This window comes from Podospora pseudocomata (assembly GCF_035222375.1).
Source record: "Podospora pseudocomata strain CBS 415.72m chromosome 1 map unlocalized CBS415.72m_1, whole genome shotgun sequence".
Classification (NCBI taxonomy): Eukaryota; Fungi; Ascomycota; class Sordariomycetes; order Sordariales; family Podosporaceae; genus Podospora; species Podospora pseudocomata.
The window spans coordinates 1,079,851-1,106,479 of record NW_026946363.1 but is presented as its reverse complement, the minus strand read 5'-3'; the positions used below and the strand labels follow the sequence as shown (position 1 = coordinate 1,106,479).

The following is a 26,629-nucleotide window of genomic DNA, read 5'->3' as shown; positions in this document are numbered from 1 at the left end:
CAACATTGAGCACATGCTTCGCTTGATGACTCTTTCAAGGTTGTCGTGCTATTGGCTACTCAACATGCAAACAACCTTGGACCATCGCACCATGCCAGCCAACCGATCGGTCTCACGAACCACCGCAAAGATATTTCGGTAACGTGGGTGTGAACACCTGTCGTAGGGATCTCGATCCGAGCTGCGGGGCCGAGGAAACTTCCAATATCGCCATATTCGTCGTCCTGTTGACTCTTAATTCCGTCACTGTCAATACTTCGAGACTGGTCGTCATGGCTCCTGAACATGATACTTCAACATATGCGGAAGTCGCCTTTACAGCCTCTGATGGACATCTGTGGATGTCGGCTCACTCACAGCCAATATCTCATTAAGGATATGGAGTTGCGGAGACGGGAAGTGACTTGGTTGCAAGACAGTGTGTATCCTTCGCTTGCCGGAGGCTTGAATCGTGAATGGTCCGATTTTGATGAGGGCTCCCGTATGTCATTTTGTCACTTGTGCTCTGTTATCATTCTTCGTACACAGCTGATCGCATGTTTCATTCCCAGGTCCTCCTCGAGCAAATGTCGTCAGTCATCCTTTGCTTGCCCCCTCCCGGAGGTATTAACGGCATACATGACAACAATACGAGAACCGGTACAGCCTAATCCAAAAGACCCAAAGGGGTAAAGCACTTTCGGCTCAAGAAAAACAGCGGCAGGTATTGGGGGGCGGGCATTGCGCCTGGTGGTGTCACACCTGTGCGCCCCGAGGACAGGCCGGATGCGCCTGAATATAAAAAGAAGCAGGCCATGATCAACGGGCCATGCCTGTCCTAGCATCATTTCAGCTATCAAGCCCCGGGCTTGTGTTGGGGACAGCAGCCAGTATTCTTCCCACATGTTAGCGTCTTGGTCGCCTACGGGTCTGAGAGCCTCGCAGGCGTGGTCTGCCCAGGCGGCGTTGTAAATCTGATTTTCTCCGCGAGTGCCCCGATGGCTCCAAAGCCCCATGTTCAGTACCACGAAGATCTCAGACAAGCCAGCAATTTTTGGATATCTTCAGGCGGGACAATGAGATCTTCTGAAACTCGATGCATCAGGACGCCCACGATAACACGGCCTATGCGCGGTGACACGCTCGGCGCCCATTACACCCGCGCAGCCGTCAACTGCACTCTTCAACAGGTTGTCCTAGCTCAGACAGCCCGGCCCACCCTGTGAGTAAGATGTCCTTTTGGTGCCACATGACCCGGTCGTCGACTGGTTTGTCGCCGTCGCCAACCGTCGGTTGAGTTGCCTTCGGAGGTGACAATATGGCGGCAGTGTCGCAGACTACGATGGCATTCTCACCTTCTGCTCCCCATGACACGTTGTCGGCGGGTTGATGTTAGATGGTTTTGGGGGAGTCTTGCAACTCTTTAATGGTCCTTTTCCTGGTTCCCCCAACGGAGACCTTGTTACGACTTTTACCTCCTCTGAACGGCTTGGTTTTGATGCAGAGTCTGGGGTTAGAGTATGTTGATAGCTTGAATCTCACTTATAAACACCTTGTCAAGCTTGATTGTCAAAGGCACGACCATTGCATGCACCAATTCTCTTTCCCACGCTCTTATTAGGCCAACAATTCTCTCCACGTGGGCTATCTAGATACCAGGTATCAACTCACCCGTGAAGCCTGTCTGATTGCACCATGTACCGACACGTAATCACTTTATTGTCGTACCTGTTGCCTACAGCCTCTGCCTTCGTTGCACGCCGTTTTTCTTTGCCTCTTTGCTTTCCCGTCTTTTTCATTTTGCCTCTGTTCACCCAGGCCAGACTCCCTGTAACCAGTCAGTCTAAAGCTAACAGTGACACAGAGTTGTTTCATCTCGCTGACCTCAAGTGTATGGGACTTCCAATTCTTATACTAACTGCCGGAGGTACGAAAAGGAATGGATGCCAATGGCGTTCATGGCTGCTTATAACACGGATACAGCCCCCGGGCTACCTGTCCACATGCTAGCACATCAAAGAACACAAGCAAATGCGAGTATCCAGCTGCTTGATCACCATATGGTGCGGCATATCAGCAACCAGGTGTTTCTTCCATACCTTATGTGCTCCAACCCAGCGACTTCTTCCTTCACAGACACAGGACGACTCCAGTTGGGGTCTATCCAAGGCATGTCAGCTTGCCCTCCATGTCGATGCAATAAGAGGTACCTAGCTGGGTCAGTCATCACATAGCATCAACGTTTTGAGTCAGCTAGGACCCCAGCATGGCCGTCAAATATTCTTCATGACAATTGACCAGGTGTTCCTGGTGTGTACCCGAACTTACCCTCTTGCCCCTGCCATCCGGTTACCTTTACCGGTCACCAACGTGAACGAAGGTTGCTATATCAGGTCCGGTAAGCAAAGCCATTAGGCCCAGGTACTCATCAAACCCAGGAATGCCAACAGAGACACACAGCCAAACCGGCAGTCCCGTCCCAGAGTCCCGCCTCAGAGCCAAGCAACACCATCCAATCCATGCTGATCTGTCAAAACACGCAAGGGAGCTTTCTATATTTTCTATTATGCATCTACTCCGAATCCTTCCACAAGTTGATCACAATTCCACCAAGCCACTCCGGTCGTGCTATCAATGACAGCCCTAGCAGACAACCACCAACACCAACACCAAGCCGATCCAGCCACCCAGCAATCCAAAGTACCTTTGCTAAAAACAAACATAGCCGCATGAAGAGACCAAACAGGCCAATCAACCAACGAATCTGAAGCCATCACCAAAAGACTCCCAGGCACCACGATCCATCAGGATGCTACCAGCAAACGGGGTATAGGTAGGGAGTATGCAAGCCCAACAACGCCCGTCGTCTGATGGGGGGGTATCCTGACAAGAAAAGCCGCGACGAGATCAGACGAATCTTGAACCCTCCACGCTCTAACTTGCTGCCAAGATACCCGGTGACTCCCATCATCAACGTGCTTATATTCCAGGTTGTCGACCACTCCTTGGCAAGGTTGCTTCCAGAATAACGTCGGGTTGTTGCTGCTTGTTGATACGCTCTCTCTGTTCCCGGCTTAAATCCACCTTTGTTCTGCTGTTGTTTTGTTGTGTTCCTTCTGTTTTTTCGTGTTGCTCATGTTTCATTATAACCCAAAGAGAGCCCTAAGGTGTCATGAGGTTTCGTCGAAAGCTGTTCATCACCGAGGTTTTCGTCCATGATTGTTCATCGTCTTTCGTCCAAACTTGTTGAGAGGTCATCGGTGGGTCAAAGGGCTGAAGAGCAACCCGTCACAGCCAAATCTTCAAAGCTCTTCACCCCTATCCAAAGTCCTCAAAGTCGTTCCAACACAGGCGCCAATGCCCCCTGGCCTAGCAACCAACCAAAACACCATCACTCCAAGACTCCAGCTCCTCTAATTTAAGACATCCCATTAGACGCCCAACACCGTCACGCTATGCTCTCGAGACGATATCCAACCCTCCGCAAAGGACGCAAACATCCTAAGACACAACGCAAAGGCACATGCACACAAGCATCAAGCAAAAGCACTCACAAAACACGCAAGCAAAATATCAAAAGCAGCTTATGACCGAATGTCAATTGCAGAAAAAACAAAAAGTTATCAGAGTCTCTCTTGCTAATAAAACGGAACCCATAAGCAGCCAGTCAAGGACCAAGAGGCCCCAAATCAATCGACCCAAGTCCCCCCTCAACTTTTTTCTCTCCAGTTCCCCTCGCAGAAAAGAGCAAAGAAAGAACACCAGTAAAAGAGTATACCAGTCCATCTTTTTCCCATATCCATGAGTTGAAAGAAAAAACAAAGAGGCTGTGGTGGGGGAATATCACCCTAGAATGAAATCCTAATGAAGATGATAAATCTCCAAAGAGAGTTCTGAAGAAATACCGCCCTTCTCCCCTTCCACCTTGGGCTAAACTGCTGGATAGCCGCTGAAAGACTTCGCAGAAAGAGAGTAAAGAAAAACAGAAAAGAGACAACTCAGAACGAAAAGAGAAAACAGACTCGAAAGAAGCCATTTCCATTTCATTTCCCTTCCGCTCACGCGCCCCATGTGTCATAAGCATGCCCAGAAACGCGATCAAAGCAAAGCAAACGACAGTAGAGACCAGAACGCCGAGCAATGCCGAACAGATCAACCGAAGTGGAGGCGTGAAGAAGAATTGCGATCAACTTGCAGAATATCAACCTTCTTTGTGCTTTTCGTCTCCCGTACGCCACCCAAAACGCCACGCGATGAAGGACTGAGTAAGCGGATTCAGAGAAAAGTTACTGTCCAAAGTGTTAGCGAAGACTCAAATGGAAGGATATTGTTCAGACAGCCATAAGACATACCTGCATGGGACCACCAGAGGGAGGAGGACCCTGGGGAGGGTTGCCACCGTAGGGACCAGCAGGTCCGCCGTAAGCGCCACCAGGACCGGCGTGGGGAGGCATGCCAGCCGCAGCAAGATAGTGAGGAGGGGGCGGGGCAGGGCGATAAGGAGTGCCTACACCAGAGTTGTTCTGAGAACGGCCCCAAGAGAGGCGGACGCGAGAATTACCGATCGGGTAACCTTGCATCTGATTAATTGCCATCTCCGCGGCGTGGCGATGGACGAATTGGACGAAACCGCAGCCCTTTCCAGGAGGGATCTTGACGTAGGTAATTTCACCAAAGCCTTGGAAGAACGAGCGAAGCTCGTCTTCAGTGACGTAGCCGGAGAGACCACCGACGAAGACGGTGGTGTTGTTCGGGTCGGTGAACTGATTCATGGGCTGCATAGGATTAAAAGGGGCAGCGGGTTGGGCGTAGCCGTAGGGAGGAACACCACCCCACATAGGGGCCTGGGCGCCGGGGACAGGGGGCATCATCTGGTTGCCACCCTGGGCATGACCGTACTGGTTAGAGCTGCTACAAGTCAGTTAGAGACTGGGAAGACTGGAAAAGAGAACATGTTACATACCGAGTCTTGGGGGTGGCAGTAGAGATGCGCATGGGACGGTTGCCACAGTAAACACCCTGCATCTCGACCAAGGCACGCTGCTGGTCGCTCTCGTCGCTGAAGCGAACGAAGCCGTAACCGCGCGACTGGCCGGTCATGGCGTCGGTCATGATCTTGGCGGACTTGCAAGAGGGGAAGCGGCTCTGGAAAAGAGAAACCAAGACGAACTCGTTGACCTCAGGGCCAAGGTCACCGACGAAAATAGAGTACTCAGGTCCGCGGTCATCACTAAGTTGTGTCAGCATGGTTACACGTGAGATGGAGAGATGTCAACATACCGACGATCGACCAAGCCACCACCACTAGCCCAGTTGAGCTTAAAAACCCGTTGGCTGTTGGGAACGGGAGTGCCATTCAAGGCGAGGGCCTTCTGGGCAGCCTCAGGGGTCGAGAACTCCACAAAGCAGTAGCCAGCATTGCTAAGACAGTTAGCACACAGTAAAATCACACACAAAGGACATTCCAACTTACCCAGAGTTGCGGTCACGAATGACCTTCACCTGGACATTCTCGGCCGAGGTGTTGCTAAAAACATTCTTGATGAAGTTTTCATCCATCCAAGGCTCCATCTCACCCATCCTGGCCAGCAAGTTAGTTACGTCCGCGAGATCGAAGAGAGGTAACCTACCACAGAGTCTTCGCCGCCTCGCTGGGGGCAGGCATCTGGGAGGGAGACGCGAACCCAGGGTCACCAGAGCCGTTGACGTTGGGCCCGTTGCCGGGCGCACCGGTAACACCAGCGGCAGGGTAGTCGGCCATTTTGATTGTAGGCGAAGGCTGCACCCAAAGATCGTTAGCAAACGGGTAGAGACGAGAAAGGCGAAGGCAAGACCGGCTGGTAGGCGGTAGGTAAAAGCGAGAGGTTTAGGAGCAAGAAAAAACAAAGTGGAACTCCTGTCACGTGTCGACTCCACGTTCCAGTGAGAAAAAAACTCAAACCGAGAGCGAAGTTGGAGTGAAAGTGAATAGAATGAGAGCGTTCAAGGTTAAGAGCCAAAGTCTCGCCAGAACCACTAGTTCGCGAGATAAGTCCTCGTTGAATGAGCGCAAAATGGCAACTCAGCGTCGTAAATTTGGGAATATTTGCTGTGGTGTAATATGATGGGGGTGAGATGAGTAAACAAACCACGACTCCAGTCCGCGGCTAATTGCCAAAGATTCGAGGTCCTGTCTGACATCTGGTGATGAACCAGAGAAAAACGAGTAGGACACCTGAGAATGGGAGAGGAAGTCGTGAAAGAAGTGTGGGCAGGCAAACCTATTGCGGCTCACCGGGGTGGATGACGGTGAGGTACGAAAACAAAACAAATAGACTTACTAAAGTGGTTGTGAGTCGAAGCGATTCCTGTTGGAAACACGCGAAGTATTAGATGATTTGAGGCCCAGCTGAGGGAGAAAAGAGCAGAAGAAAGCAGGGCGAGCGAGGTTGGTGAGAGAGGTCGGTAAGAGAGGGAAGTTTGAGAGAAAAGGTTGAAGCGAGGGGGATATTTAAGGACGAAGATTCAAAGCATAAAGCAGGTGGGCCCACACACCAGTAGCCAATCTCAGACGAGGAAAAGGCAGGCTGGGAGGAAAGAACGAAAGAATAAACAAGATGAGTAAGGGCAGAAGGTGAGAGGTGGGCGGTGTGGTCAGGTCTGGGGGTAGCTACTGGCAGAACACGGTGTGGTCGAAGGTTACGGACTGTGACCGCTTGCTAGGCGGGTAGTCCAGGCGAGGGAGGTGACGTAGAGGGACCGGGGAACTGGCAATACGGAGCCAGGAGAGCGTTGACCTACCTAGGACTGTAGTCGAAAGAGATTAGAAAAGCCGCTGAAGGTACGAAAGACCCTGAAGATGATCAGACAACCCTGTTGAGCCTTATGTTAGCATATACCTTTGGCCGTGCCTCCCAAGATGTTACACCCCTCCCATATACAAACTGTGGTGCTACGCTGATGCCTTCATGATAGCCTTAATCCTCCAAAGGTGTGTCCGCTCAACGTCAACCACCACCACGTCCATCCACCCCCTGGACAGTATGCCCAAAAACTCTCTAGACAGTCTCCTGAGTGCCCAGCCAACAGAGAGTTTGTCTTGCTTTGTCGCGCCCTTCTGTGTCCATGCGAAGCATCCCCACCAGAAGCCGAAACCGAAGCCAACAAGTATCCATCAAGGACCTGTACAGGTTCTCGGACAGAGCAGAGGGGGACCGGAGGTCGTAGCCGGGCAGCCCGCGCAGGAACGCTGATAGTAAGAAGCGAGACTGAAAGAGGAATGGGCAGATATCTCTAGGGCAGCTGACGACATCGGCTAGGCTGGAACAGACTCGAAAATCCAGCAATACAATGGACAGACATGAGTAAGGCAGATGCGCTCCAAGAAATCGAAGACGAGATGATCAGCCCGACCCATGGTGTCTAGCAGTGAGGAGATCGAGAGCCACGAAGAGACTCCTTGCTAGGAGGACTCAGAGGGCCATGGAGGAAAGAGGATGACTTGTAGCCGACGATGGTGTAGTCCTAGAGGCATAACTAGAGGACGACGACCGTGGCGGTGATGTGTACCCCTGACCTTGATCCAAATCGGAGATGAATTCCTACCGAGGAAATTTGACGTCCAGGCTGCCTTGAGGTAGTTGTTACTGTGACGACGATGCCGAACAACAGCCACAGAGGCTGTAGCAGTAGCGACGACGGCAGCGTGGTGCATCATCACCACCACAAGGGTCGCATGAGAGGTGCCAGCATAATAGCCTCAACCAAGAGAACCGGCACCATGAGACTCGGTCCGACGATGAACTCAAAGACCACCACGACGACCACGAGAGCACCGCGAGTACCATCAACACAAAGCAGCTCCACAAACGGCCGCAGCAACGCCCTCGGCAAGGACCAAGACCAGAACAGGATCGACAAGACTCCAGGCCATAACAACCAAGACCAGGAGAGCCAGATCCACGAGAGCCAGAAGCGTGAGAGCTATAGCCAAGTGCCAGAACCACTAGTGCCAGAACCAAGAAGGGTGAGGCCACAAGAAGCAAGGCCACGAGGACTCGTGGATGACCATAACACCACCGAGACCACCAAGTACAGTGAGAACCACCAGCACCGCGGAAACGACCGAGACGGCGAGAAACGTCCACACCGCGAAGACGGCGAAGAGACGACCTGAAGAGTGGCGTGTGATGCTTGTCTCGATGCCAACGACAGTGACAACGGTGACGATGATGACGACTGTCAGATTTGTGACGACATGGGGCAAGTGGACGAGACCGACGAAGGCGATGAGAGCGACAGCGATGATGTGCGGACCATGAAACGGTTGCCGGTGAGCCGCGAAAGGTCTTACCCCTGAAAGACACCTTCCTTGACTTCAGCTAACCACACCATGGTTATAGCCGTACAGAAAAAGCATTGAAGAACCAGCTCCCCAAGTCTTGTTGCTTCAGGAAGCTATTCTTGCACAGCTCAGCAATAATCCCTCTCGCTCTCGTTCCAGGTATTCCATATATCGACTGCCCCTACTACCGCGTTCCCTGGAAACAGTTGCTGGTCCTAGCTAAACCACCATATGGCTCCAGCTCCCTCCCAGCTCAAGCTCCGAGGTACGCATCTTGTGCAGCCCGTCATAACCTCAGCCCATTCCTCGCCGTCACAGCTCCCTGACCATTCGCCACAAGACCAGATCTTCGACGCTGACAGATGCCGAAATTAGATCTTGAATCCCTCCGAGAGCCAGGGTTGTCCCAAATTCAGTACCGCATCACAAGAAGAGAGGCCCAATGCCGGGTGCACTTTCCCAGACTTTGGAGATCGCAAAGCCGCGGTAATAGATTCGCTCGTGCAACGCATAGTGCCAGCACTATGCGGGTCAAGACTGGACACCAAAACCAAATAGTGGCTGTAACTAGTGATATGAGCGACCACCACTAGCCACAACTAGAGCGAGAGCAACTAGACCGAGAACCAGAGCCAAAAGCAACTAGTATGTAGTCGAGGTGAGAAATCCAAGTTCCTGGAATAGGTGATTCACGGAAGCAGGTTGCGAGTAGCCGAATGAACCATCGAGCGTAAGCATACCAAAGCTCGGCGAGTGCGACAGAAGACAGGCTTTTGTTTCTCGACCATAGCAGATGGTGCCGGAGGCCAACGTGAGAGAGCGTTACCAGAACCAGGATCAAACGACCGAGGAGAAGCGATCTTCGGGCATATGAGAGTATAGCTATGAGGCTGGTAACCAAGCATCCGGAGTCAACATGTCGAAACGAATTGTAGGACGTTTTGAAATCCACCGATGCTGATATGGTTGGCAGTGAAAGGGTAGCATGAAGCTCTCGGCGCTGAGATGGTGTTGATTCGTAAGTTGATCGAAGCCTCGCCGGATTCAAAACTCTTCGTCTACCGCAAAACCGGACAACTTGACACCAACTCTCTGTTTCCTGGTCATGGAAAACCACCCATTCCATGCAACCACTAAACAGTAGGTTGGGGCCCCTATTGGCATGCCGCTGATTGCAAACATGATATTTTGCTGACCCCGTCCTAACACTAAACCGTCACACCGAAGCTGCGTCAACACCGAGTCCAACCTCCGCATAACGAGATGGCAGTGCGAGAGGAAGCGATAGACACGATCGGGAAGCCGGGTGAGAAGGTAGCAGTTGTCGAATAGCAGCCGTCGCGGGGGAGTGCTCCGTGCTGGCCGGTATTGCCTTTTCCCTCCAAGATGATTTATGGCGGTGGTAGACATCGAAGAACCATGAAGCAGATGAATTTCGCCCGAGTTTGCCCACACCAAATCCCCAAACCAAGCGTTCCTAAACACCTTTCACTTGTCCAGCGGACCCCTGAAAACCATACCAAAGAAGATAACGCAGAACCACAGCGCGTACCAGAAGACAGCAAACGAGATCCACAGCATATCTTTACCAAGCCCAAACCACCACAAGCATAAAAAGGGAGAAATAACAAGCACAAGGGAATAGTCAGCATACCTATGAAATGTTTGCGAAGACTCCTCACGCCAGGACAGAAAGTCGAGAATTGAGACTACCGGAAAGACTCCGAAAGATAAAAACCTTGTTGTTCTGTTAGCCATCAATACGTATAAAGCAGTTTACAGTCTTGCTGAAGCTTGCGCGGGAGCCCGAAAGCTTTAACTGCTGTGCTCCCCAGCAAACAGATCCCCAATCGACCGCCGCAGACCAGGACAGAGTTCCAGCACTAGACTGAGCCAAACACCATCCAGACAGTGAACTCGGAAATCTAACTTCTCCGGCTTTTTCCAAGGTGGCGGGTATGGGACCCATGGCTGACACCACCCTACCAGCCTGTAGTCTTGAATTTCGCAGCCGTCCACAACGCTCCAACTCCCAATCGGCAGGCCATACATAGTATGAGCCATACCTGAACGTGGGGCATAGAGCATCATGACAATCGACTGAACCAGACTAGACAAAGCAAGCGAGTGGTACGCCGAACCCTTTCCTTCTACAATACCCCGCCACAACCTATGTGGGGAGACGCACGCATGCTTCCATTGGGATAGACCATAAAATTGGACCGGTCAAATCACACAACGGAGAAGGGCGAAGGGCATGGAGTTTCCAGGCTCGGGAGGATGTTTACGGCTCGCGGTGTCGGGAGTGGTTCAAAAAGTCATCGTCGGCGGGAGTGGGGGTCGAAGGCGCGGCGACGTCAAGAGGGGCAATCGAGGGGTAGTCGAGGTTAAATAAGGGATATCGACAGTTCGGCGTCCATCTTCTCCCATCTTCCAGTCCATGGCCAATTCACACACACATCGCCCATCCACGCAATTCCAGTCCATTGTCCCGTCCAGTCCACGCAAGAGTCACCAAAAAAAGAGGGAAGGCCCGCGCATGCAAAAAGAACACCAACGCCAAGAATGAAAAAAAAAGTCACAACTTACTCGAGGAGCGGCACCAGGCAACAAGGAGAATTGAACAAGGCTCTTAACTCGCAGTGAAGCAGTCAAGGAGGACGGCGTAAGTCGTATCGAGTCGGTATCGGACGTGACGGCGTTCGGGAGGCAAGGGAAGGGAGAGGGAAGAGCTAGGATCGTACTGTACGGTGACTGATAACAAAAAGGGCAAAGCCAACAAAAGCAGCGAAATATGTTTCGACGGAGTGTGTCGTTACTGTTTCTGATAGCGGCACCGAGAGCAAGGAGAAAGAAAAGGGTAAGAAGCAATCACACGCGGCGGCGAAGCAGAGCGTAAAGTAAGAAGAAGGAAAGCCAGAAGATGTGGACCGTGTGCGAAGCAAAAGGAAAGCAAAAAAACTGGGAAACGCCAGAGTGGAGGGCTTGAGGAGCTTGAAGAGAGAGAATTTCAGTGGACTGGTGGGGAAAAGCCAAAAACGGTCGACCCAAGCACCACCCAAGCACCGACGGAGCACCCACACCAGGCGCAATGCCCGCGTCAGTTCCCGCTTGCCCTGCCAGCCACTCCCCTGCCGAACAGCCATCACCACCACTAACCCGCACCTCCGTCGGCCTCTGCCTCATCGATATCAAATGGATGCTTCCTCAACAAACAATTCATTGTCTCCGTAAAGATAGCTTCTCGACGGTGAAAACTCTCAACAAGCCACCCCGCCTCTCGGCAGATAACACCCACCCCGTATTCCAAGACAGACTTCACTGGGGCGGGCAGCACCTAGCAACAGCATCCGATGGAACGAAGACTAAAGTTGACTCGCTTTGCCCATAGCTAAAACTGAGTGGGCAGGCAAACACCGGCCACGGAACCACCCCCTACACTACCGCAAGCCTACCTACATTCCCCAACAACCACGACGATGCCCCCAAGATGCGAGGATGTTTGCATGCAGCCCGCCAGCCCGCCGGGGGGCGTGTGACTAAGGTATCGCCAGCCCAAACGGTTTGCCCAGCGCAGCCCATATACCAAGAGCTTCCGTTGATGATCGAAACATATGGGGACAAGTTAGGAATTCTAGACGCGGTGCGAGGGTTGGGTTTCAAAGAGGCACAAGTGTAACATTGTGAAGTTTCCCAGCTTCTTGTACGCTCGACAAGGATCAGCTTCCATGGCTCGTCTTGTTGATGACAGCAGAAGGACAAGGACTGCCCTGAAACCCTGACTGGCCCCGCCTGCTGTGTTTTTTTTTTTTTTTTTCCAAACGGGAATTTCCAGGCTGCCTGCCACTTCTGCCCACCACTGGAGGCGATCGTCGGCGCTGCAACCTTCCCCAGATCTCAGTAGCGCGCATCTGGTCTCTGCGCCGCAGCCCTAGGCGGCCATAAAAAGAAGACAATGGCAACCGCCGTCACAAGGAACACATGTGGCAGAAGAGGCGTCTCAGCAGTTCACTCCTTCCTACAGCCAGCTGGGTCATCTACCGACCTTGAGCTGTATGCAGGTACGTAACAGCTCTCATCCATATCGTCCTTCTTGTCGATTCCGGTGGTCCGCCTTCTCGACAGGGATGCGCTTCCCGGACCGCACGGACTGGAAGCCGTGGAATTCTTCCATTTTTAGGGGGCCTCCCTGCAAAAGCCCGAGAGCTCTCTCTCGTCAGCCAGCCCGCCAGCCCACAAGCCCTTTTTCGCGCACAAAGCTCGGTTTTCTTTGTCAACGTCATCCAACCATCACTGGCCCTCGCCCCCCGTCCCAGAAACACCTCATAACGAGAGATCCGTAGGACTCGGGGCTCGACTCTGACGACGATACCGGGCCCGAGTGTCTGGTCTGATGAGTTGTATGTATATATTATCACATACCTTTCCTCGTCGGGTTAAGCCCTGGCGGGTGACAAACCTGCAAGACAGAAAACGCCCCCTTTGCGATCACCTGCATTGCTGGATCAACGAATCAAGACCCGTCAATAGGTTTGCAGTCCATCGCCCAGTGCTCGGCTTCCACAGCAAGCCCGAGGTCGCATCGAGGAGCCGTGCCCCCGCCCGTTTACGCAAGCCTTGCGCCTGCATGTGAGCAGCGCCTCTGGGAAGAGTCATGTCCCGGTTACTGGGCTGTCTATCTCTGGACATCTGGACAAGCTCTCCTGAGGTGGTGTTGCCATCCATGGTTGTGTGCCCCTAGATCACAGACTGTCACCCCATGGCATTTCCAACGGCCTGACTCCCGACCCAAGATCAATTTTGGTACTTGGCTTTGCTATCAACTCCGTAGTTGGCCTCTTCTGTGCGCCATCGCCGGGATCACCGGCAGCCGTCAAGCCTCTTCGGCAGATGTTCTCCACTATCTTCAGCTCTTGGCAAGTCGGTGGGGATATGGCTTCACAGCCACCTCTCGAGTTGATCCCGGGGGCTTCATAGCGAACCACCTTGAGGTGTCTATTCAATACCAGCCTCAACATGTGGGATTGTCTCCATCTTTTGCGTGACTCATCCTCTGGATTAGATATCATGCTGTCGTTCTAGTTTTAGCTGGTGTGCCCGACCTATAAATGGTTGATGTCTTGATACACAGGCGTGAGATCCATGGCACGCCTCCATGTTGAGGAGTTAAGGTTCTATGGTGCACTCTTACCGCATAAGTGTGCAACCCCTTGAAGGCATTGGTTTCACAAGACAGATCGCAGTTATATTATCCAATCTGTGCTGCTCTTTGCTGACCACATACGTCTGACGTCTGTCTATGGTATTTGAACTAGTATTATTAGTTTCACTGGTACATACGCTCTGCTTGCTCCTATTCCCCACCAGGAGCAATGTGCAAAGCAGGACTTGGAGCAGGTCCATAGTAATATATGGGGCAAAGAGCAACCAGAGTAATACCTAAACGAATCACTCATTCTCTAGATGATTACTTGGTCAAAGTCTTTCGAAAACTACAGTTATCAAGTCAATTACACCCTCAGTACGATGATCCTTACTAACCTGCCCTACGAGAGACCTCGACAGTCCGCCGAGACCATAACCAGGAAGACAGCTCTAACCTTATTCCTGACCCCGGACCGGATATTTCTGGAGCCAGTATGCAGTAGTTGTATACGCCATGCTTTCCTCACGAGGCACAATGTTAAACGTCCCAGCGGTCTCGAACTAACATAAGCGTAACTGACTACGGAGAACCAGGCTGGCCAAACCTTGAGGACCAAATCGTTTGGAGCAACAACGCCGAGTCTCAACGTCAAGATTAGACCTGCTCAGCATGATGTGAACCTCCGGTATATTGCCTAGCTTTCCCCGCGAGATCGTCTCGCGAACGGGTGGCGAAGCGGTCCTTGGTCCACGAGGAGAGTACCGTGAATAGTGTTTGCCGTGACGTGCTCGACGGCGGTACGGACTCAAAAGGGATCGACATGGCACCATGAACTGGCTGGCGAAATCTATGGGCATTGTGTTGGTAGATTTTGGATTGCCGAGAGCCTGTTTTCTCTGTCCCTAGGTTATGTCAGCGTTGGGTCAGCGGTAAGTCATGCAGATGTAAGTCATGCAGAGGACCAGCTTCCAAAGCTTCCAGTTTGCTGTGCTCCCTGTGTATACCCACCTCTCTTCAGGAAGTGCTGCCAACTGAACCGATTTGATCTTGCTGTATACGAGGGGGCTTGTTCAGGCTGATCTCCTCTCCGTGATTCCAGGACGCCACCCGTTCTTGGTTCGATCTGGATCGTTCGGTCCGGTCGTCTCCCCAATGGTATGCAGTTTTCCTGCTTTGGGGTGTTGTTTGCCGTGGGTCTTGTCTGCTGGGGATCTTGCCTGCCGGCTCTATTTGGTATTTCGGGCGGGACAGGACTCCAGGTCAACCGTGGCCGGCCAGAACAAGTTGTGAAGGCGCCTTGGGACTTTCAGCTTCATGCTGGGAATCTGATCTATTTTCGAGCCCCATACGGCACCTATCGATGGAACCTTTGGGCTCGGCCTACTCTGGGGCGTGTTGTGGTAACCTTCGACGTGGCTAAACGAAGGCGTAACCGAAACATGGTCGTCTGAGTTTGCTCAAAGAACACGAGAAGATGGCGTAAACGCCTATCTCTCAACAGCTGATGACTCCGATGGCTACTGTGAACCACCACCGGCCTGGCCAGCAGGAAAGATAAATATCTCCTCTGGGCGTATCGTGGGGACACGTTGTTGAGATCGCCGTCGTGGCTAGTACTTCCCTTCTGAAGGACGGAGAGGGAAGAGTGACTTGCTCGGCAGGTCGGTATCCAAGGTCTTGCAGAGACAGGCTGGCTGCTGTGGAATTGTGAACCAGATTTGCTCGACACGATCGATCTTGCTCTGTAAACAAGCTGCCGTGCGTCGAACACACCATGGGCACATCGATGGGTCAATCAAATAGCTCCACTGCTGTGATTTGAGTATCAGCCATGCCATCTTCCCATTTTCCCACAGCATAACCCGCGCCGGCAAAGTTTTTGTTCTGACTGACCCGGAACAGGGCAAAGAGACCACGGCAGACAGTCTGTGCCGGGATCACCCAGGCATGTCCCGCCTTATTTCGAGAATTATGCCCAGACATTGATGTGCCGCCTTTGGACTGCCGGCTTCGACATCATCGCTTTTCAGAAGTGGTAGGAAACAAGAAGCTGGGATATTCAGAGTTGGTGGTATAACAGCCCCCCATGGCATATTGGATCTCCCTAGAAGGCTTCTTACCGTCTTTTGCCTGTATGTCGGGAGAGGGGAGTGCTGGCGGGATCTCAGTATGCGGCTCGATATATCCTGGTTGATCGGGTTCCTCTTCGGTACATTCAGCATAAGGGTGATGGGGCTTGGGCGCATCATGGTATTGGCGCACTGTTGTTTTGTGACGACATGGACAGGGTGCCCGAGACGTCTATATCGAAGTTCGTTGCCTCTATAGGACAGGAAGCGGGTGGAATCGTGTAGAAGTAGTCATTGGGCGTATAGTCTGTCTGTCATAGGAGTTGCTTCTAAGCAAAGGCAGGCCAGGACATAGTCTCGAGGAGCAAGCTTTCAGGCCTAAGACAAACTATCATTGACTGCTTAGGTGAAATATTAGCCACACTGTTTCAGAGAATCCAATTTCAATCGCGTTGATCTACAAGATCGAAGCCGCAACGAAGTGAGGTTATTCGCGAGTGGGGCCCCTTCACCTCGGTGACCAAGACAGAATTGGTCACAGCGCCGAGAGCCGTTTGCCAAGCATGGTACATGGGCCCAGATACTCCCAACCCCGCCATGTGGCTGAAGCATTTGAGGCTGACAGGATCTCCTTGTGCTTGAGCCCTCCAGTACCTCAATGCTACACGGGGAATGACTACTTCAAAAGCAGCTACGTTCAAATACAGGTTTATTTATGGAGGCATTTTGGGAAATCTCAATTCCATAGCGCAGATGCATTTGCCTGCCAGTAACATACCTTGGACGTTGGGCAAAGAAGCAAACAGAACAACGGTTCATCTGTTCTTATCTGCTTAGTCATTTCATTGTGGGCTCTTGTGCCCCTCCACAGTACCTGGCACTTGTGTTTGGGAGGTGCTGTCGTAGACCTCAAGAAGCCTGAAGGGAACATAGGAAACATCAATCCTTCGACAACGACGCCTCCCCCCTACACAGGCAACTGGGCTTGCGACGACGTCCTCTTTGTTATATACCTGGAAGCTGATCCAGTTTAGACATTGGACTACTCTCGTTCCATTCTCTTGTGCCTCTTCCTTGGGTTTGACTCTTGCACAAGCGCCGGCTTAGCTTTGGGACACCAACATCCCGTCTCCTCAGCGCTCCTTTTCTGCCCAGCAGCTATCTTTCTAACGGCGTCTGGTTTATTAGTGGCACGTCTCTTCGTTTTCTGTTAAGATACCCGGTTTATCGCCAAGCTATTCGAAAAGGAATACCAGCATCCCCTTCTCTTCTATACCCTAGGAAGCTGTTGCGACCACGAGTCGTACTGCGTTGGCGGCCTATCGAGGGGCTGAACCTCCTATGGGTATCTAGCCTCAAGAAGGGTTTCCCATCGCAATTTTGTGGCTGCTTTGACGTTTGAGCAGCTCGAAGTGTTGCGACCCTTCATTTCCACATCCCAGGGGAACTAACGGTTCGGGTAACCGGTGGCTGAGGAGTGTCTGGTCTTGGTATCTTTGCCTCCAGTTCCCGTGGGCCCCTGACCTCCTACCTCCTGAATATTGTGACCGTTCAACATCGAGTAGGAGCAGTTCTTCAGCGTGTTCTTGGAGGAGATACGGCCCTTCCGGTGACGGTCCTTGGGTGCTCAGTTCCGATATTGCTTTGACTGTAGCAGTGGGCCTATTCTTTGGCTTGAGTAGTCCTCGTCGAACACCTCTGGGACTCTATATCTCGTCGAGAAGCCTTAGGACAAACGGAGAGAGAGCCTCGGACGACCGGACGACCCCTATTGCTACCCATTGACAATACTTTTGCATCTATCAGAGTTCCAACTGGGCCTGCTTTGTTAGGCTGTCTGCTTGGATAGCACTCCAGGTGCAGAAACCAAACTGTCATCTCAACCTGCTCCCGCCCACATCTGAAGAACAACTCCGCGTGTTTTGGCTATCTGCCTAATACTCCGGATACAATCCTACCTACCTTACTTATCTCCTCCTTTTTTCGAGTTTCTTTCTCGCGAGGCTACCCATCACCATCGGGGCACCACGCTTCCATCATCACCATCTGCCATTCGAAGCCTTCAGTCGACTCGAATTCATCTGCTCTATCGTTTCATCGATTTATTGCATCGTTTTATCGACCCGCTTCAGGGGTAGACCGCCGCGAGGCTCCCAGAGAGACCTCTTCCACTCGAAAAGAGGCACAGAGTTGTCCAAGGTTTGCCTGTCCGACCCGCTAGATGACCATGGAACCACCCGAGATGGGATCTAACGACTTGGTATAGGCCTATCCTGATCAAGGCCAGCCACTGGTTCTTATCCCATAACCCTCTCGCAAGATGGCTTCCTCTGCCGAGGAAGAAAAGAAAGACATCTCTTTGCTCGATGGAGCAGAGTGGACGCTTCTGAGCGCCTCTTCCAACGAGAAGAAGCTTCAGGAGAGACTCAATGTTTATCTCTGCCCAATCCTTCTCAAAGCCGGAAGCCCACATGTTCGGGTCCGCAACAAGGTCATCTCGGTATGCGGAAACATCAACAAGCTTATCCAATCTCCAACGTAAGTCATACTCCCTGGCCTCCTTTTTCTGCACCTCTACACCATGTTTGAGCAGAGAAGAGGTCCTCAACTTGAGCAGAGGTGGTCCTTTGCTTGAGTGGAGAAACGAGGCAGCTCGCGTCTCCTTCTACCCTTCTCTATTCTAGCAAAGAATCGGAACTGACAATTTTATAGAATCGTGCTCCCAGTTGCTTCTCTACTGGATCAGTTCAAGGAGACTGATTCTCCCCTGATAAAGCACTTTGACTTGATCTACATCCAACACAGTGTTGGCAGGCTTGAACGTTATGAGCAACAGCAGCTCGTGCCCAAGGCGCTGAAAAACATTAGAACTGGGTCTTCGGCTTCGCTCAGTCAGCTGTTCAACGTCGTTCTGCGTATGCTCCCTACCATCAAGATTCCTTCAAGAGGAAGCAAAGAAGATGCTACCTTTCGAGAGGCCATGGGGTTGTCCCACCCCGAAGACGCCAAATACGTTGCTGAATGGCTCGGCAAGCTCCTGTTGTTACCCGCCAATGCCTCGGCTGACAAGCCGGCACCCGGCCTAACAGAAGAAGACATCAGCTTTCTGACACTTGCAGGTAAAAAGGACACCTGGAACCCGTCTGCTGGAGGTTTGAACTTGCCCGAGACGCGCATTCTTGCTGCCAACTTTCTGGCCAGTGGTGCTTTCACCGACCTCGAGCGCTTTATTCCCGCTCTCTATGCAGCCTCCAGCACGGATTACCGCATCTCTGGAATCGGAGAGGATCTGTTGAAGAGAACTTCTGTCTCCTTGGAGGACAAGACTCTTGTGAGCAAGCTCTACGACGCTCACTCCAAACTACAACCCCCCTATCGGATCCGAATCCTGGGGATGCTCAGCAAGTCAGAGATTGCAACCACCTTCACGAATGAGGTTCTTGCAGTGTTCAAGCGGAATGTGGATCTCGAAAAGACGGTTGAGAGCCAAGATCCCACCTTCATGGACATTGACCAACGTCCCACGGGTCCAAAATCTTCCGGTTTGGAGCAAACCAAACTACACCGAGCCCTCTTTGAGTTCATCAACTGGGTAGCCCGAATTGGTCCAAGCAAGACGGATTTCAATAGCATCGGGGTGAACCTGATTCACATGCTCAGACAGTTCATCCACTCCCAAGGCTGGCCCAGACCTCACCAGCAGTCACTCGACGACAGTGTTCTGCGCTCACGAGCGTACGAGACGATTGGTATCCTGGCGAAGGGTACAAAAATGGACGACCACCGCCGTTCGGGCCTTGCTGCTTGGCTGTTCCAGTCACTCTCCGAGGACCCAACCCCGGACGTGGTGGTGAACATTGACTCGGCGCTGTCCAGCGTATCGACCTTGTTCAAGCCTCCACACAACGACTTTAGGGTGGAACTCGAGCTCCAGTCGATCCTGATCTCGTACATGCTGCTCGGCAATGAGACAGACGAAAATGTAGTACGCAGCACTAGGCACGCTGTTGCTAAATGGGCCAACAACTGTCTGCCTTTCTCGGACGTCACAGCACGGTGGATCAACATTATTGCTGTTGCGGGCCGACTGGACGAGAGAAATGATGTTGTGGAAGAGGGATACAAGGGCCTTGATCCGTGGACATATCACGTGAATGATGACGAGGACAAGTCGAAAGACCTACCCGTAAGTGGAACATTTCCTTTTGTCTGAATCTGTTTACTCGTGCTAGAGTAAGATCTCGTTGTACTAACATACTCATCATAGGAATGGCCGGCGATGGTGGACGTGTTTTTTAAGGCAGGGCGAGCCACGCGCAAGTCAACGGAAGAGGGTGGCATGGATATCGATGCCCATCCGCTATTTAGGAACTACCCCGGCGACATGATCCAGGCTTTCCCCATTGCCGTCGATTACTGCAAGAAGATCTTCTTCTTGACCGTCCTGGCGGATAGCTTTGTTTTCGACGCCGGGTGGCAGCAGAGATTAGAAGCTCTGGTCCAGTCCGACCTGGAAACCCGCCAAGCTATCCGGAATTATCACGTCCAATTCACGCGCGACGACGCGCTGCTATTCACTGACTTGCTGACTGCCGCCTTCGAGGGCATGTTAAGAGATGACGCCCCAAAGATCATCGAGCCCTGTGCTCGTTCATTTGTCGACCTCGCCTCGTTTTCATCCAAGGTGATCTTGGCATTTCTCGCTCCGCGCTCGAGAGAGCTACTGCCTCTCATCAAGTCCAACAAAAAGGAGTTGCGTGCCCTCGGGGCAAAGGCTCTGGGCATTCTCGCTGCCCACCCGTCACACCCCGTCAAAGAACTTGACGATGTCACAGCCAGCCTGATTGACATCACCAAGAACTTGAAGACGGCTGTGGGGGCGGAGTTGAACGCAGTAGAGGGCGCGTTCCTCGCATTGGCACACCTGGCCTCGCGGCTGGTGTACTACTCCAAGACCGGCGCTGCAGACCGCGCAGCCAAGATCGCCTCCGTCTTCCCGACGTTGGAGGAGGTGGCGTCAACCGCATCCGTCTTCTCGACGCAGGAGACGTTGTTCGAAGCCTGGTCCCAGCTTTGGACTGCTGGGCTTGGAGAGAAGGATCAGGGTAACCTGATCCAATCTTTTGTCGACCCCCTCGTTGTCCACGCAAAGAAAGGCAACGAGAAGGCCATTGCTGCCCTGGGCAGACTGGCTTTGTCTCTCCCGTCGGACGGAAGCTGGGATGAGACCCTGGAGAAGATGCTCGCGCAGCTGTACGCGCTGTACGAGCTGAAGCAGGTGGAGGTCCACTTCGCGGTGGGCGAGGCAATCGCGGCTGCAGTCGCGCGCTGGGACGCCGAGGTGGTCCAGCTCACGGTCGACGTCGAGTCTGCCGGCCGTGAGTACTGGGCTCCGAGGCGCGCCGCTCAGCTGGTGGCGGTCTTGGAGAAGTTGCTTGCGGACTGCAAGACAACCAAGCCGTCGCTGCTGAAGGCGTCGGGTATTTGGCTCTTTTGCCTGATCCAGAGGTGTTCGCACCTGGAGGAGGTGCAGTCGCGCTTGCGGCTGTGCCAGGTTGCGTTCATGCGCCTGCTCAGCGCGAGGGACGAGCTGGTTCAGGAGACGGCATCGCGGGGTCTGGCCTTGGTGTACGAGAAGGGCGACGCCGGGTTAAAGAGCGACCTGACCAAGGATTTGGTCGCCTCGTTCACTGGATCTGGACCTCAGATCAAGGTGGAGGAGGAGACGGAGCTGTTTGATGCTGGCGCCTTGCCAACAGGGGATGGCAAGTCTATCACGTCCTACAAGGACATTGTCAGTCTCGCCAACGAGGTTGGAGATCCCAGCCTGGTCTACAAGTTCATGTCCTTGGCCACCAACGCGGCCACCTGGTCGACCAGATCAGCCTTTGGTAGATTTGGCCTCAGCAACATCCTCTCGAGCTCGGAAGTGGATCCCAAACTCTACCCGAAGCTGTATCGCTACCGCTTCGACCCAAACACCAATGTGCAACGGTCAATGAACGACATTTGGAAGGCCCTCGTCAAGGATCCGAATGCTGTGCTGGAGACCCAGTTCGACAACATCATGAACGACCTCCTCAAGAGCATCCTGGGTAGGGAGTGGCGTGTTCGCGAGGCCAGCTGTTCCGCCATTGCCGAACTGATCTCTGGTCGACCTTTCCCCAAATACGAGAAGTACTACAAGGACATCTGGGCAGCCGCCGTCAAGGTGGCGGATGACGTCAAGGCAACTGTTCGCAACGCAGCTGGAAAGCTTTGCATGACTCTCTCGACAACATTGGTCCGTCAGCTCGAAGACTCTGGATCTTCTGCCACAGCCAAGAGCATGATGAACGAGGCCTTGCCATTCTTGCTCTCAGACAAGGGCATCGAGAGCTCAGCCGACGATGTCAAGTACTTCTGTGTCAGCACGGTCGTCAAGATTTGCAAGAGAGGCGGAAGCGCACTCAAGCCCTACATTCCCACCTTGATGGTTCATCTTCTTGGTCTCTTGAGCACGATTGAACCGGAGGCCATCAATTACTACTACCAGCGGGTTGGTGAAGCCAACAGAGACAAGCTTGACAAGCTTCGTGCCAATGCCGTTTCGCAAGGCCCTCTTGGCGAGGCCATCGAGGACTGCCTGCGCAATGTCGACGCAGAGGTCATGGACCAACTGGTGCCCAAACTGTCCGAGACCATCAAGACTGCGATAGGAATGCCAACCAAGATTGGTTGTGGCCGTGCGATCTGGACCTTGTCCACCAAACATGGCATCAACTTCGAGAAGCATGCTCCGACGTTCTTGAACTTGATGGAGAAACACACTCTGGATCGCAATGACGAAGTCAGCCAGGGTTACGCTCGCGCTACCGCCTACCTACTCCGCGTCGCCCCTGATGCTGCCAAGCAGCGCTTCATTGAAAAGTTCATCAATCTTTACCTCGAGTCAGACACCGACGATCGCAGGCAAAAGGTTGCCAATGTTGTGTTGGCCCTTTCCAAGATCTCACCTGATCACTTCAACGCGCTGGAGACTTTGCTCGTCCCTTTCAGCTTTCTCGGCAAACATGACACAGATGAGTACACGCAAAAGGCGTTCAAGGAGGTGTGGGACACGCACGCTGGCACGCATCTGAGCGTGACCAAGTACCTCAAAGAGATTGTCTCTCTCGCGGAGAAGACCTTGTCCACTGCTCAGTGGGCACTCAAGCATGGAGGTGCCCTTACGGTGGCTGATGCTGCCGAGTCCGTAGCGGGTGCCAAGACCATCACGCACCACGTCAATGTTGAGCACGTCAAGACCCTCTGGCCGGTCTACGATAAGGCTCTCATTCTCAAGACCTTCTCTGGAAAGGAGAAGCTTCTCGAGCCGTTCCCCAAGTTTGTTGAGCTCAGCAAGGAGCTACTGGAGAAGGATGACAAGTTGGTGGTTGCCTACAAGAAGGTTGCCATTCGGGAGGCCAAGCGCAATAATGATGTCTATCGCCCCCACGCCTTCGAGTGCCTCCGGCGCGTTGCTGCTGCTTGGGATGGATTCGGTGACATGCTTCCCGACATCAAGACCATCGTCGCGCCTTACCTGGATGTCGAGGAGGAGGACAAGGACGGCGACGCTATGGACGTCGACACACCTGCTTCCACGTCCAAGGACAGTCGTGGACTGGATCTGAAGACTGTGACCAAGTGGAAAGCGCTGGAGACTCTGTCGAAGGGATACAACCGGGCCAATATGAGCAAGGATCCCCTCTCAACTCTGAAGGAAGTCATCACTGCCATCGAGTCGATCGATCCCAAGTTTAAGCCTGCCCAGATATTCACCGCGAAGCCGTACATCACCCGACCCGAGTTCGACGTCATCCGCAAGACGTACTGGTACGAGTGCGCCAAGGATATTCTGGAAGCTGCCGCCGTGGCAGGCGCGGCTGGGAGTGATGCTGTCCCGATCATCCGATGGTTCCTGTCGACGTTGGACCTCGATGCGGAAGACACGGGGTTGGAGTCACAGCGGATCGCGAGAGCCAAGGCGGTCAAGGGTGCCATTCAGCTGGGCAAGATCACGGCTGAGGGTGTGGAGTTCAAGACGACGGAGCTGGGCAAGGAGGTTGAGGGGTTGGTTACGGGTTCCATCGAAAAGGAGAGGTCTCTGGACGTGCAGAAGGAGTGGAAGGAGTCCCTCAAGCTGCTTGGGTAGGGGCATCATGATATCACCCCATTGCTTCTCATCACGACGTTGGGAAGCCATGAGGTTATACAGGGCCGATGAGGGTCTTTCAACTTATGGCAAACATGCAATTGCTTGGAAACGAGGAAGAAGAGGAAAGACAAGAGCACATCTTGTACATGTCATTGAGGAGGGAGGACATCATTGCTCTGCATAGGAAGGAACGAGGAATATCTTGAGATATTTCGAGAAGTGGATATTTGTATAAGGATGTTTTAGATATATACCTGGCTACAAGACACATACAATGGCATAGAACTGGTCAAATAATCGCTGATAATCCCATCCAGAACAATAGTCCCTCAGGGAACAAGTTGTTGAACGTCACAAGTGTAGCAACCCTAACCCTGCCAGGTGCCAAGAGATCGGGATCCGCCGTCGGTCTTGCGTCACAGGTCCCGTCCCCTCCAAACCAGCAACCGCCGGGCAGCCAAACGAACTCCTCCCCCATCGAAGCTCTGCTCTTGACAGGCACCCAGCAGAGATACGCGTTCACTCAACAACTCTTATCTTATCGCTCAGTGAATTATTTCAAAGCACCACTCCCCAACCTGCTTGCTCTCTTTCTCCGCACCCACCAGAACAAGAACCCAGCCGAAGCCGAAACCTGGAAGCAAGAGCAACGCGGGGCTCAATCTCCATCCACCCATCCTACTCTCGATCACAGCTGGAGCTTTCTTCCACTTCACCTCACTCTTGCTTGCCTCGCAAACCATAACCCACAGTTCCCACCCGCAAGCCCCGAGCTACGACGCCTCGTGCCGAAAACCTTTTTTCCTTCTGCAGCTGCAGACCAACTCTTCCTGCTCCGACACACTCTCGACCAACCCACGAGAGCGATTGAGCAAACCGATCGACATTGGGCTCTCTCCTCTGCCCAACTTTTCCGCAAGACCTTCCTCCGGAGAGCCACTGAGACCGACTTTTGGGATCAACCGTTCCCTTCCCGCCGCTTGCTTCCTCGCAGCGTGCGCTCAATATTTCCTTCCGAGCTCTGTGGGCTTTTACCACAAACCTTTCGACCGACTGACTCCCTTCGACTCTTCTCTTCCAGCCGGACATCACAGGGCATACTACTTCCCGCATATCTTGACATACGACAGCTCTTATCACTTAACTTAGCTTGGCTCAGCTAGATATCAGCAACCATGGACGAGGAGCAGATCCAAGAATTCATGATGGTCACGGCAACGTCTCACGCCGTTGCCAAACGTATGATCGACATGTGCGGCGATTCCACCCAGGCCATCAGCATGTGGTATTCAGACCTCGACCTTCAGAGAAATATCGAGCAGAGTTTGCAAACCCCTGCGTCGACCACAGCTTCGAACCGTCCCCGTCCTTCCCAAGGCAGAGAAGATGCCCAAGGCGTCATCCATATTGACGATAGCGACGACGACATGCAGGACCCAGGTTTCGACTCCGATACCGACAATGTTGCCGGTATTGCCCGTGCGGCTCAAGAAGACGAAGATGCTGCCTTGGCTAGGGAGTTGCAAGAGCAGTTCTACAATCCTTCAGCGTCTGGGGCTGGGGGTGGTGGCGCAGGCCTCGACGACGATGGCGTTAGGGCTCCCATGGCACGTACAACTGAGGTGCTCGTGGCCCCTGGTGGCGGTTTTGACGACGACGATCATGAGTCGGTACTTGCTCAGATTCGTGCTAGAAGGGAACACGGACAAGCTGCCGCTGCAGCCCGTAGGCGTGCTGGAGCCAACAACCCGTTCGCACAACCATCAGCTTGGTCGGCCGGTGCTCCGGCAGCAGCCTCTAGATCAGCCGGTGCTGCGGTTAGTAGGGCAGATCGCCTGGCTGAGCTCTTCAGGCCACCATACGACATCATTTCCGACTTCTCTTGGGAGGAGGCCCGCGACGAAGGCAAGGAGGAGAAGAAGTGGCTGTTGGTCAACCTGCAAGACTCCTCAGACTTTCAATGCCAGATGCTCAACCGCGATGTGTGGAAGGACCAAGCCATTGTCGCCCTCATCAAGGAGAACTTCATTTTCCTGCAGTACGACAAGTTGGATCCTTCTGCCGAGCGGTACATCAACTTCTACTTTCCCAACCGGACCCATGAGAACCCCAACAACTATCCTCATGTGTCGGTTGTCGACCCCCGCACTGGTGAACAGGTCAAGGTCTGGAGCGGCATCCCATTTCCATCGCCCTCGGAGTTTCACGCTCAGCTTGTCGAGTTCCTTGATAGGTACAGCCTCGCAGCCAACAGCAAAAACCCCGTTACCAAGGCCAAGAGGCCAGAGCGCGTTATCGACTTCGATCGATTGACGGAGGAGCAGCAGCTTGAGCTCGCACTTCAGAACAGTCTGGCGGCTGCCACGGGTGGTTCGCCGCCAAACATCGACGACCCCGATGCGCTAACCCGTTCAACTGGCAACCTGGCTGCGGACGACAAGGGCAAGGGGAAGGCGGAGGAGCCACCAGCAGAACCTCCAAAGGTTGAGTCGGCTTTTGACAGAATTCCATCGAATCAGCCACACTCGGAGCCAGCCGCCGATCCCAAGACCACAACGCGCATTCAGATCAGGCACAGCAATGGCCGCACTATCAGGCGGTTCCGCCTCGACGATACGGTGTCCAGAATTTACGAATGGATCAAGGCTGAGCCACCCATTCCAGGCATGGAGGGGGTACCATTTGAGCTCAAGACATCGCCCAGTGGTGTGGACCTGATCGGCCTCCTGGATCAAACTATCAAGGAGGCTGGCCTCGCTAACGGAACGGTGATGCTTGAATTTGAGAGTTAGGAGGACGCTTGGAGTCGTAATATCCATGACCTGACGGAGAAGATCAGGGAACAGCTTCTAGGGGCTGTCGATTGCTATGCAGCTCTATCTGCCGAGAATGCAGGGTCTCCGAGCACCTCTGCGGGATTGTTGACGTCTCTA

General features: G+C 53.1%; 5 protein-coding genes across 5 annotated transcripts; 4 read left to right on the top strand and 1 right to left on the bottom strand.

Annotated features, from left to right (window-relative positions):
* Positions 1-977: 977 nt before the first annotated feature.
* QC762_0003670 (uncharacterized protein) lies at positions 978-1,205 on the top strand (the record flags this gene model as incomplete). The annotated part of the gene is made up of 1 exon (XM_062882789.1): positions 978-1,205. One exon carries the CDS (start codon positions 978-980, stop codon positions 1,203-1,205), a length of 228 nt encoding a protein of 75 aa, XP_062747909.1.
* A 1,187-nt stretch (positions 1,206-2,392) lies between these two features.
* Positions 2,393-6,474, bottom strand: QC762_105920 (uncharacterized protein). The gene is made up of 7 exons (XM_062884982.1): positions 6,300-6,474; positions 5,610-5,758; positions 5,453-5,560; positions 5,260-5,400; positions 4,943-5,209; positions 4,332-4,890; positions 2,393-4,268 (listed from the first exon to the last, which is right to left on the bottom strand). The coding sequence occupies exons 2-7, from the start codon at positions 5,738-5,740 to the stop codon at positions 4,266-4,268; spliced, it is 1,209 nt and encodes a 402-aa protein (XP_062747908.1). The 5' UTR covers positions 5,741-5,758; positions 6,300-6,474; the 3' UTR covers positions 2,393-4,265.
* A 1,141-nt stretch (positions 6,475-7,615) lies between these two features.
* On the top strand, positions 7,616-8,134 carry QC762_105915 (uncharacterized protein; the record flags this gene model as incomplete). The annotated part of the gene is made up of 1 exon (XM_062884981.1): positions 7,616-8,134. The coding sequence occupies one exon, from the start codon at positions 7,616-7,618 to the stop codon at positions 8,132-8,134; it is 519 nt and encodes a 172-aa protein (XP_062747907.1).
* An 8,078-nt stretch (positions 8,135-16,212) lies between these two features.
* Positions 16,213-24,031, top strand: ECM29 (proteasome component M29). The gene is made up of 3 exons (XM_062884980.1): positions 16,213-18,055; positions 18,230-19,703; positions 19,785-24,031. The coding sequence occupies exons 1-3, from the start codon at positions 17,838-17,840 to the stop codon at positions 23,691-23,693; spliced, it is 5,601 nt and encodes a 1,866-aa protein (XP_062747906.1). The 5' UTR covers positions 16,213-17,837; the 3' UTR covers positions 23,694-24,031.
* An 840-nt stretch (positions 24,032-24,871) lies between these two features.
* ubx2 (UBX domain protein Ubx2) lies at positions 24,872-26,488 on the top strand (the record flags this gene model as incomplete). The annotated part of the gene is made up of 1 exon (XM_062884979.1): positions 24,872-26,488. The coding sequence occupies one exon, from the start codon at positions 24,872-24,874 to the stop codon at positions 26,486-26,488; it is 1,617 nt and encodes a 538-aa protein (XP_062747905.1).
* Positions 26,489-26,629: the final 141 nt, after the last annotated feature.

Excerpts from the sequence above, each read along its gene's own strand:
- QC762_105920 (XM_062884982.1), bottom strand. The coding sequence starts at position 5,740 with ATGGCCGACTACCCTGCCGCTGGTGTTACCGGTGCGCCCGGCAACGGG. Across the intron at positions 5,561-5,609 it reads GAGGCGGCGAAGACTCTGTG|GATGGGTGAGATGGAGCCTT; the intron begins GTAGGTTACCTC and ends CTTGCTGGCCAG. Across the intron at positions 4,891-4,942 it reads ACTGCCACCCCCAAGACTCG|CAGCTCTAACCAGTACGGTC; the intron begins GTATGTAACATG and ends ACTGACTTGTAG.
- ECM29 (XM_062884980.1), top strand. The coding sequence starts at position 17,838 with ATGGCTTCCTCTGCCGAGGAAGAAAAGAAAGACATCTCTTTGCTCGAT. Across the intron at positions 18,056-18,229 it reads AAGCTTATCCAATCTCCAAC|AATCGTGCTCCCAGTTGCTT; the intron begins GTAAGTCATACT and ends ACAATTTTATAG. Across the intron at positions 19,704-19,784 it reads ACAAGTCGAAAGACCTACCC|GAATGGCCGGCGATGGTGGA; the intron begins GTAAGTGGAACA and ends TACTCATCATAG.